This window comes from Typopeltis vanoorti, chromosome 15, assembly GCF_054136105.1.
Source record: "Typopeltis vanoorti isolate ZY-2024b chromosome 15, IOZ_Tvanoo_1.0, whole genome shotgun sequence".
NCBI lineage: Eukaryota > Metazoa > Arthropoda > Arachnida > Uropygi > Thelyphonidae > Typopeltis > Typopeltis vanoorti.
In genome coordinates this window covers 116,949,258-116,961,344 of record NC_143563.1, presented here as the reverse complement: position 1 = coordinate 116,961,344, position 12,087 = coordinate 116,949,258, and the positions used below count along the sequence as shown (strand labels likewise).

Here is a 12,087-nt window from a genome sequence, read left to right as displayed (position 1 = left end):
TGAATTTAAGGAGTCGTATGATAGACTTTGTGTTTCCTGGGAGGGACCTCCCACGATGAGTCTTGATAGACTTGTGTTTCCTAGGAAGGACCTTCCGCGATGAGTCTTTTGACTCCTTGGAGGCCTTAATAATAATAATCTGTTTTTTTAACATAAATTTTCCATTTTGGCTGTTATTGCATAATCTTGAATAGAGATGCCATCTTGGCATCAAACACCTTTTTCTAGGGTGTCTGAAAAGTTCTCGTTTTCGACCATAGATGGCAACACTATTGGCATGATTTTTTTTTTTTTCTAAGTCGATACATCTGTTATAAGCATTCATGTGAAATTCGGTCATTCGATGAAGTAGTTTGTTTTATACAGCTGTCTGAACAAAAGCATTGTCTGTATTCCTTGAAATGGATAAAATTAAGTATCGTGCATTATAAAATTCTTTGTAAAATAAGGTTTAACACTAAAAGAAATTCATTCGAAGTTAATCAAAGTTTATGGGCACTCTTCGCCTTATTTTCATGTATTGAAAAATGAGCTGCCAAGTTTAAACATGGCCATACCAGCCTTGAAGATGATCCACTTGAAGGCCGTCCAAAAAGTGTAACAACACCAGAAATCATTCATTAAATGCATGATATGGTATTGGATGACTGGTAATTCAAAGTGCGTGAAATTGCTGAGACTGTAGGCATTTAAAAAGAACATGTAGGATATATTTTGCATGAAGAATTGCAATTGAAAAATCTTTGCGCAAGATGAGTGCTGTGCTCGCTCACAGCACATCAAAAATGCACTCGCATGAAAATCTCTGAACAGGTGCTTTGGAGCATTTTAACAAGAATAAAATTGATTTTCTACATTGATTTATTACTATGGATGAGACTTGGATCATCACACCAGAATCCAAACAGCAGTCAAAACAGTGGACAGAAGCTGGTTGTTCAGCTGGAAAGAAAACAAACTTGCTTTCATCAGTAGGAAAGTCATTGCTTTGGTGTTTTGAGATGCTAAAGTTATTTTTCTATTACTTATCTTGAAAATAGTAAAACAATAACTGGGTAATATTATTCCGATCTTTTAACACGACTAGACAAAAAAATTCGTGAGTAAAGACCCTGTTTGCAGAACAGAAAAATTATCTGTTATCAGGACAATGCACTGGATTAAGGGATCCGCACTATGAATTGTTGGAACATCCACTCTATTCCCCAGATTTGGCTCCCTCTGACATCTGTCTCTTCCCAAAACTAAAATTCTTTCTCATTGGTGATCGTTATTCTTCGAATCAAGAGGTGATTGCAGCTGTAGAGGGGTTATTTGCAGATGTTACTTTGAACCACTACGGGGACAGGATAATGGCACTGTAGCATCACTGGAATAAATGTATTAGTCTTAAGGGAGATTATGTTGAAAAATAAAAATAATTTTGAAATTATAAATTCATTTTTTCATTGTTAGGCTGAGAACCTTTCAGATCATCCTCGTACTAACCTTTCCACACCCAGTCTATTTAAGTGGTCAATGCCACCTTAGATTAGCTCTGCTTACACATTCATGAATGCTAACAATATCAAGTTCCTTTCTAATATCTTCATTTTTAATATGATTCTGCTGTTGATGCCACCTGTTCATTCCCCTAATTTTTCTCAAAATCCTCATATCTGTGGTCTCTAAATTTTGATTGATCCATAAAACTGATTTGAGCACTGTCTTCTTGTATAGTTTGTGCTAGTTCGCTGATTCCTCTCTTATTCCATATAAATTTCAGCTGGCTGTTGTCTGTTTCCAGAGTTAGGTTTAGCTTTTGAATGACAATAGGATGGAGGATTTTGGCAATAATAATAAAATGTTGTTAGTATTTTATATCATCGTCTGCTGTATACTCTGAAAGGATTTATCGCAATATATATTAATTACTATTTTGTTATGTATGTTTGCATCTTGAGGTGGGGGGGGGGGAGACTGAAAAGTTCGAATTTCTTCAAAACCTCTATCTCTTCTTATATATCCTAAAAGAAAAAGAACAAATTATTACAATTTGATGAAAAATAGGAGTTAATGGGTTTAAGATATGTTCTTTCTCGTGGTTGTTTTAATGTCATTTTTATTTTAGGTATTTATCAGAACTTTCAGTCCCCCCCCCTTTATATTAAACTCCATATACACTGTATTGTCTTTGCAGTTTAATCTGATGAATCTTATGACACAATAGTGGTCAGAAAATAATATAATATAATCATATATGATGTATTGTGAACTTATTTTTAGATCACCACACTTCAGTCCTTTATCAAAGAGAATAGCCAGTTCATATCATCAAGATGAGAATACTCTAGCTGAAATGAGGATCCAAATTCCAGAAAAAGCATTAATTGTAAGTTTTTAATTTTCAGTTGCATTTTCTCTTGCTTTTTTCTTCTTTTTCTTTTTAATTCATTCATTTCTATTCATTTTGTTGACGGAAATGCTTGCTTGATCACGTGATGTTCAGCCCACGATGTTATCAACCTGTGTTAATCATCATCAGTGATAGTAGAAATTTCAGCAGAACTAGTCCATTCTTATAACTATACAAAATTGATTTTTTTTTTAAAAGTATTAAAACTTTATAGTGATTATAGAAAGTGTTTCTCACTTTGTTGTAATTTAAATTAAGCTTGCCCAAAGACGAACAGTATTAAATGTTATCAGTGGGAACCAGATCCTGAAAAGATGCCAAGGTTGAAGTAATGTAGAAGTTATATTTTCCATTTACAAGTAGTCTAGAGCCATATCACCTTATTATTGAAATACTCTGGATTAGAAATAGTTGTAGAAAATTATTTTCAGTTGGTTGCAATTTAAATTAAACTTGCCAAGACAATATATTCTTAAAAATTTTAAAAAAAAATAATCTTTCATCAGGACAATGCACCGGCCCACAAAGGTGTTTTGGCAATGGGAAAATTAAGGGATCTGAACTATGAATTGTTGGAACATCCATTCTATTCCCCAGATTTGGCTCCCTCTGACTTTTATCTATGAATGGTTTTAAAACTAAGTCAATTAAGAAAATTCTTAATTCAGCACCTACAAGAAACTTAAATAAATAAGACTTCAAGAACGTAGTCACCCTTCCTTATGTCAAGAATGTAACAGATAAATTAGTCAAACTTCTCTACAATAAAAGTGACTTTCCTGCCACTTGAAAAAATATCAAAATCTCTTCATCCTCCGAAACCTCCACATCACCCAATGAAAAAAGTTTACAATGAATATTATAAACTCCTGGTATTATAAACCAGGAGTTTATAATATTCACTGTTACTGTGGCATCTGCTACGTAGGCCAGACGGGGAGATTGGGAGAAATCCGCATGAGCGAACATCAAAAGGACTTACAAAAAAAGGAGAGAACATAAGTCTGTCTTGGCATTTCACACAGCTTCTATTGATCATGATATACTCTGGGACAGAACAAACATGTCCTACATTGATAAAAACTATTTCACAAGAAAATTCAAAGAGGCAGTAAATATGATTAAAATTCCTATGCAATGCAATAAAAATCAAGGTTTGATTTTAAATCAAGTTTGGTCAGCGTTTATTAAAAATTTACCTGGTTCAGACCTCGGACAGAATGAAAGTGAACCACAGAAAGCAACATCAAATAGCATTGTTTTTCCAGCTAACATGATTTAAAATCAAGTTGTATAGATCTGTTATTCGGTTTTTTTAACGAACTTTTTTTGATGTTCATAATGCCAACAAATGAACTTGTTTTTTCTAATTTCATATAGTTTGTGCTTTAAACTGTCAGTTCTCTTTACCCCTGAAGATGTTAGTCTGACAACTAATGAAACTTGTCGGGTTTGTTTTTTAGTACTTGTTTAGTTTTAAAAAACATTTTGTTTTTTTAAAAATAAACATGTGGTCACAAAACCGGAATAATTCAATTGAACAATATATTCTTGTTTTATCCATTGGGAAGTCATTACCTCTATATACAAGTAGCCTAGACGTGAAGATACTTCACACAAACTTTGTTAACACCTGGATGAAGGAATAAACAAGAATATAATTTCTTGGCAAGTTTAATTTACAGCTAATATTACTGGGGTTATAAACAATAGTATCATCATTTTGTAGACACAACGACAAGCAAAGCAGTCAATGAACATTAAAATAGTCATTTAGGTAATTAAGTGAATTACAATGTAAGCAGCCGCTTTCTTTATACAGACACATCTCTGAATTAATGCGATTATCTTATGGATAATTATCTCCTAAATGTGAGAAATCAGTACAGAATTTACCTTTGCATTTAGCTGGTATGTTTAAGATATATAATTATAATTCTACTTTATGCTACTAATGTTTTTTTCTCATGGAAAAATTTTCATTGCTCAAGATACAGCAACTTTAAATCAAGCAGATGATGTGAAGCTTGGGAGGGTTATTAGTAATTATGCTAATGTTTAGGAGGGCCCCCCATTTTTAATGTCAAGCTTCTATTAATTGCGTTTAGTCGTTGATGTGCGATAGTTTTTAAGAAGAATAACATGGGAGTTTTCCCAGAAATAATACCTATATTATGCTGATGTTTAGGTTCTTCAAGGGGATGTGAATAAGCTGGAAAAGTGGGCAAATGAATGGGGATGTCTGTTTAACACAACTAAATGTAAGCAGGTAAAGCAATTTTTTTGAATACATTCCAGTGAATTATTTTGGCCACTTGATCATAGCAGTATTTATAATCAGTTTGGGCTATCTTGCTGAAGGCACTGATCAAATGTTCTCAGTCTCATCTTTCTGATTACTAATCTGCATTTCCTGTTATTATTGATGTTCGAAATGTTTGCTTTGATTGCATCAGTTTGTAAAGCCTTTTCTTGAGCAGCTAGAATAAATCCTTCTGTTTCTTTTTAACATATATTGTAACCATTGCCATTTCTTGGTCACATCAATTTTTCCCTCAGTATCATGAAGAAATTGGCCATACAAGGGTTTATTTTTCCAGTGCACATGGTTATTTTGCTGTTACTTTTTGGTAATCTGATTTATTTCCTATTGCTTTTAGAAGGCCTTGTGAAATGGTTTGAAGCATTCACTCAGTGCTGTTGTTAATGTAATTTTTTTTTCTAATTTCTTCTTCATCAAGAGTCTGTCTCACTTGCAGAAGACCCTGTCCACCTATTTTTCTTGGTAGATACAGCCGATCAACATCACTTCATGGATGTAATGCATGATGCATAGTCATTAATTTTCTAGTTTGGTTCCAATTTGTCCATGTATTCTTTTATCTAATTTATTATGCTAGCTGTGTATCAGATCACTGGTATAGTCCAAGACTTCATTGTTTGAATTGTGTTCAATCCATTAAATTTTGTTCTCAGAATATTTTTAACTCTTTTGGTATATTCTGCTGCTGCCTGTTGTTTTACTTTAGAGTGGAGAATATCACTGGCTTGTAATATTCCAAACTATATGTAGTGTGTTAGCTGAAATTGCTTTTATATATTTCTCCTGATCAAAATTAAAATTGCTAGCATCATTAATTTTTTCCCTTTTAAGAGATAAAATTGCACATTTATCCAAACCAGAATGTCATCTCAGTAAGTGTATAAATTCCATTTCCTTCCTGCCATTTGATCTTTCCTCCTTCCGGTCTATGTCTCCAAAGTTGAAGCCCCCCCCCCCCCCATAATAACTACCCAGCTTGCACTCATTACTAATCTGCTGATGCATATCCACTACATCATCCCTGGTAGCTCCTGGCATATTGCAGCAGCTAATTTTATATTTTGTCCTATTAGCCTTGATCTCGCACCAAATTGACTCAAAAGAACTGCCATCTGCCCAACTGACTCATAATCTTGTTGGCTGCAATTCATCTCCTTTCGTCAACAGCACCTCACCTCTTGCAACTATGTCATCTTCTGTTAGCCAAGTCTCACTAATGCCTGCAACGTTTGGTGAGGTTGCACTAACCAGTGCCAAAAACTGTTCTTTCTTATTTCTGGTTCTTCTAGCAATATTATATAGAAACTGTAGCATCTCCCCCCCACCCCAATCACCTTTATATTCTGATTTGACTACACCTTTCAATATTGTTGCCTGAGAGACTAGATTTTGCCTTTTTTGTTCATTCACACACAGATTCGCTTCATGGGTGCCCTCACACACACACACACACACACACACACACACACACACACACACACACACACACAGTCTGCAATTGCTTTATTTTCCTAATTTTGAGCTTCTGCACTGTCAATGAATAAAGCTTTCTGTAGACAACATCCTTTTAAATGCAGTCCATCAGAATTGTACAAATTTTTCTGCCCATCAAACTCAGGGTGTAGGTCTGGAAACTCTACATCATTCCTCCTGCGCAACCTATGTATTGATTCATTAACTATCATTGCTCTCCTTCTCATTTCACCTGTATCATAGCGTGGCAGCAGACTCACAAACTTCATCTTCTCACTTTCTTTTCACGTCTTCCAACAACTCTTTGACATCCTCCTCATACAATATTTCTCATCACTCAGGTCATTCATATTGAGGAGGACATGGATAATGTGAGATAAAAGGGTGGTTTTTCCTTTGTATAAACTTTCAATGAGACCATGGATTTCTGTGCTCCAATCTGGTTATGGATTTGAAGGGGATGAAATAACCTTGGAATGGGTGCAGAGACAGATAACAAAAATGATAATCAGAACTGTACTGTGTTAGTTATGAGAATAGACTGAAGGGGTATGCAAGCTACAGAGTTAAGTGATTAGAAGATGAAGGGAAGTATATTATTGAGACATTTAAGTTGTTGAAAGGTTATTATCAGATTGAAGCTGGGGAGATTTTTCATTTTGTAAAATGAGGAAGGAACATATGGACAAGAGACAAACCCTGGAAGTTGCTTAAGGAAGTGGTGAGTTAAATAGTAAGATTTTTGCATGGAAATTGGTAGTAGCATCGTATGCATTGATAGATAGGGTGGCGAAAGTTCAAACTGTTGAGTTTATCCAGCAATTGGTACAATAAACTTTGTGTTGTCTAGCATTGCCCTCCTTCTGATTTTGTTATTTCTCTTTGTTAGCATCATTTCATTCTGTTCAAGGTTGATTTTTCAAATTTTGCTCTTCTGATCTGTATTGTGTGATCTTCTATCATTAGAAGCATATTTTTCGAGGCATTTTCTCCTTTAGCACTGAATACAGTATCCTGAATAGAGAAGCTTATTTTATTTATATTTCTTTTTTTCTTATTTTCACTCCCTCTACTTCTTTAATACTTTGAAAAATGTTTTCACTGATGAGCATAATGGTAGAAAACACACAACTTCAAGTGCTTTTCTTTATTTGTAAAGTTTATTACAGTTCTTTGATGACTTTTATGTCCTAGTTAAATATCACTATATGTGTAATATCAGCCATATGTTGTTTTTGCCTACTCTCTTCTTTATTAATGTATCTTGTAATTTCTTATGATGAATACTAGTAAATGCTCTGTTGTAATCTATATAACAAACATAAACGACGTTCCTCATTTCTAAGTTTGTTTCTAGTATTAGAATGATAAAGAAATTTCTTCCTGTATTTTCACAAATTTATTTTGATTATCCTTTATTTCATATGTTGTTTTTGATTTTATTATTTTCTATATAATTCATAACAGTAATTTTGTTATTGTTCATTATTATTATTATTATTATTATTATTATTATTATTATTATTATTATTATTCAGGCCTCCATGGAGTCAAAAGACTCATCGTGGGAGGTCCTTCCTAAGAAACACAAAGTCTATCAAGACTCATTGAGGGGAGATCCTCCCCCTAAGAAACACAAAGTCTATCATACCACTCCTTAAACTCATTGCCCGTTCTCGCTCTCACCACTCCATCAGGCAATGCATTCCATGATTCAACCACCCTCCATGCAGAGGATTATTGGTTTATAATCATTACAATCAACTACCTCAACTTTTTCGTAATTTTATTAATGTTGAAATCTTGATTTCATTGGGAATGTGTGTGCTTTCATAAATGAGGTTCTACAGCTTTCTTAGTTCATGCAAGGCATTTTCTTCTAGAGCTTTTATAAGTTCATTGTCAGTGTAATTTTGATTTGAGCCTTTCCAGTCTTGATTTATTTTACAGCTGTTAGTATTACTTCTTTTAGTATTAGAGGATCTTCTTTTCAAACTTTGGTATTGCTGCTCTTTCCACCCACCCCTCCCACTTCTCTGAAAAGATCTGAAATGCATTCTGCCCCCTTATCTTAATTTGTTTGGTTTCAAATAACATATCCTCATTGTTTCTTGTGATCAAAGTTACATGATTATTCACTTTCTTGTTCATCATTTCTTTTAGTTCTTGGAATACCTCTCAAACTTATTTTATTTTATTTATTTTATTTCTTTAATTTTATTAAGAAAAAAAAAAGGATGTTATATTTCTAGGTGTCTGTTAAAGATGGTGTTTGCTTCCATAACACTAGACTGCCATTTTAAAAAGAAGTCAGAAAAAAGAATATTGTAAATTTAAGTTTAAATTTAAGTTTACCTACTACAGAAACTTTTCAAAGCATTTTTTTCAGATAGTTCCCAAGTTAATCTTTGAAGTTAATCTGAGAAGAAAAACACCACAGTTAAGTAGTGTTTTTCTTCTCAGAAATTTAGTTTTTGATGCCACAACTCAATAGAACCAACTTTAGAACTCTCACTGTTTCAGACAGTATAGAGTTAGCATTATGAACCATGAAATTGGAGTAGTTTTTTGGCATGATTTCTAGGGGCATTTATTTTGGGTGTGCTAAGTGTATGTTGCACACCCAGAAAATTCACGAAGAAATAATTTTTGAGCAGTTATTTGAAATAAATTTATTATTTATCTCAGTTATTTATCTGAAATAAATAATCATGAACTGTTATGAATATCAAGACATTTACAGTGTGACTTTAAATTGCATAAGGTAAGCTTTGCTATCAAAACATGCATTGATTATTCCTATATGAAGAGAGAGAGTTGTGTGATTCCCTGCATGAAATGTTATAACCAAGCATCTGCATACATTTCTAATAGCTGAAGATGAGCTGAGATAATAAATGCACATTGGCATATTTTCAATCTGACAAATTTGTGTGGGAATTAAAGGCTTATAAGTTGTCAACAACACAGGTAGCTTAGTTTTTACCTGCAGCTGAGGAGTGAAATGCAGTTAGTTCTTTCTTGTGCTTTCCTTTTAGATGTTATTTTTTTAACTGACATTTATTTTTATCTTTCTCAATAATGTTGAAACAGTGAAGATATTTTGTGTGTACCTTTTTCAAACCAAGATATGAGCTCAAGTCAAAAATTGTTAAATATGGTAACAAACATCTGACTCTTGCAGATTTACATACTGTTTTGTCTCAGAAATGAAGGATTAAACTGATGTATAAATAGAATTTTTTTTTCCCTTAATAAAGTAGGTTTTTATACAAATTGAATGATTCTTTTAATAATGTTGGCTTACCACAGAATACCCCACTGATGCTTTCCTCCTCAGATGCATACAAAAATCATTGGCAGCCTTTGGACCAACTGTCTGTGATTGGTTAAAGGTGAAAATGCACTGCCTACCAGCCCTCTTAAAGTTATACCTGTTTCCTGTGCACAATAAAAGGTATTAGTAGATATATATATTTCTAGGTCATTGAAGTCATCATCATACCAGTTTTGTTCATTTATGCATTCTTTCCTTATTTTGTTTAGGGTTTTATATTCTGCTTCGTATTTCTTTTATTTTTTTTCTGAATAGATTTAATATATTTTTATTCATGCTTTATTTCTTTTTATTTTGAGTCTTTTTTGGAGCTGGTCATAGATAGTGTCTTTGAGAATCTCTTGAATTTTTTTTCATTGTTAAGAATATTAAGCCTCATAATGTAACAGCTTCATGTTCTTTTAATATTTTATCAATTCAGTTTTTGGAGGAAAGTTTTTTCCCTTCTTTGGAATTATGCTTTTGTGTTCAAGGATTGGAATTTAAACAGTGCTCAAAAATGTCTGCATAATAGGATATGTTTTATAGAGTAACTGAAGTTTTATTCTTTATTTTCTTTACAAATAATCCCTCACAAAAAAAATCCTATTGTTTCTTAAACAGAATACCACTTCTTTCAGGCATTTCCACTTATCAACACCTCTTGGTCATTCCATTCTCAATGATTTTTCCAGTACTCATTCTGTAAGCCTCTCCATCTTGCTCTGTTTGTTCATTTTTTCCTCTTTCCAATGGGGTGACCAGTTAGTTAAATTCTTAGTGGCCATTAAATTCTCTCATTCTTTGGACATGTTTACACCATTTCAAGGTCAGAGAATTTGGACCATTCTTCCCGTAAGCATGTAATGAGGTCCTGGACTGTTGTGGGATGGATGTTCTCTGACCTCACCTGACACTCTAGTTCATTCCACAGATGTTCAGTAGCGTTGAGATCAGAACTCTGTGGAGGAGAGTCAAGTATAGTGACATTCATTTCCATGAACAATGCAGTTATAACAGCAGTCTTATGATGTGGTGCATTGTTTTGCTGAAAAAGACAATGTCAATTCTGTAGAAGTGCTACAAAGTAGGAAGCATTGCATTGTCCAGAATGTTCAGATACCTCTTGGAGTTCAGTGTTTGTGGCACCACAAACAGAGGTCTGAGGCCAAACAGGATCATACCATTGCACCATCACCTCAGAGCTGGAGTTACACTCTGGTAAGAGATGTTCACTGGGCATCTCCCACACTCATCCATCTGCTCAGTAGAGGGTGTAGTGTGATTCATTGCCCCCATAACACAGCTTTCCAACTTCCACATCCCAATGTACGTGCTCTTTCCTCCACTGAAGATGATGCTGCATGTTGTTTGGGGTAATGTGGGGCTTGCATTCTGCAGTCCTACCATGGAAACCTATGTTGTTAGCCTTGATTCTGAATGTTTTCGTACAGATTCGTGTTCCTGTCAATGCCCGGACTCTGCATTCAATATGTCTGCCTGTGAATGGCTGTTTTTACATGCTATCCTTTATAGCACCCTATGGTCAAATTTGGTGAGTGTGGTGGATCGTCCATTGTAGGTACTTGCAGTTGACTCTCTGCACATCCATCTCAGTATGGTATCACCGATTGTTGACCTGATTTGTCAACCATTTGCCAAATAGATTGGCCTGCAGTGTGGCATCTATCACAGCATATCTTTTAAAAACTCTGTCAGTTCCCTTCTAGCAGCCATTTCACCCAGACAGAGTTGTACTGACTTTCAGGCATCATATTCCTCCAATTTATACCAACTACAAGCATGTAACTTGTTACATGGTACAAAAGGCCTTTCCCATGGGGGTATCTGTTGGCTTCCTTCCAAACAGTGTATTTGTATCCAATAAACTTTCTCATTTGGTATCCAACATTCCTCCTTGTCTTGTGAAAGGATCACCAGCAAAAAAGAATGCAAGACTTGTTCTCCTTTTGTTACTCCCATTCCACAGCAATCTTCTAAGGCTGCATAATAGTATATCGTAAACAATGTTGATGACAGCCCTACTTGAGTCCTTTGCTAGTATTAAATTTCTTTGAAAGTTTGTCAGTAATCCTTATAGCAGATCTAGAACCCTGGTACATCCCTTGCACCAACTCCTACCATTTCTTCATCTACACCTGCCCTCTTCAATGCCTACTAGCCATATTCTCTTGCTTGAGAAAGCTTTCTCCAGATCCAGAAAATGAAATGGAGTTCTTTATTCTTTGCTACCTTTTTTTTTGGGGGGGGGGGATATTTGTGGTGTGGAAATAGAATATTTTTTGTATAATTTTTTTTAAATACCCTACTGTAATCAGTTTGTAAGTTCAGTTTATATTTTAATGTATTAACACATTCGCTGCCACGCTCCTCATACATAGTTTGTTACCGCACACCAAGCACTTTCACTTATTCAAGGTCAGTATCAGTAATCCCATAGTTGCACAGTAATCGACATCCGAGTATATTCGTAGTTGGCTTGTGAGGCTCATATACCAACTACGAGTATATTCGTAGTTGGCAGATACCATGTTAATTAATGTACTTGGAAATTATTTT

The 12,087-nt window shown here is 34.5% G+C and overlaps 1 protein-coding gene across 6 annotated transcripts in view; it reads left to right on the top strand.

Moving 5' to 3' along the window:
* Ae2 (anion exchange protein Ae2) overlaps positions 1-12,087 on the top strand; it is an 834,322-nt gene that overhangs the window by 475,715 nt on the left and 346,520 nt on the right. For all 6 annotated transcript variants that reach the window (XM_090404845.1, XM_090404844.1, XM_090404848.1 and 3 more), the window contains one exon: positions 2,266-2,371. In XM_090404845.1, coding sequence (XP_090260971.1) covers positions 2,266-2,371 — 106 coding nt within the window. The remainder of the gene's footprint in view (positions 1-2,265; positions 2,372-12,087) is intronic.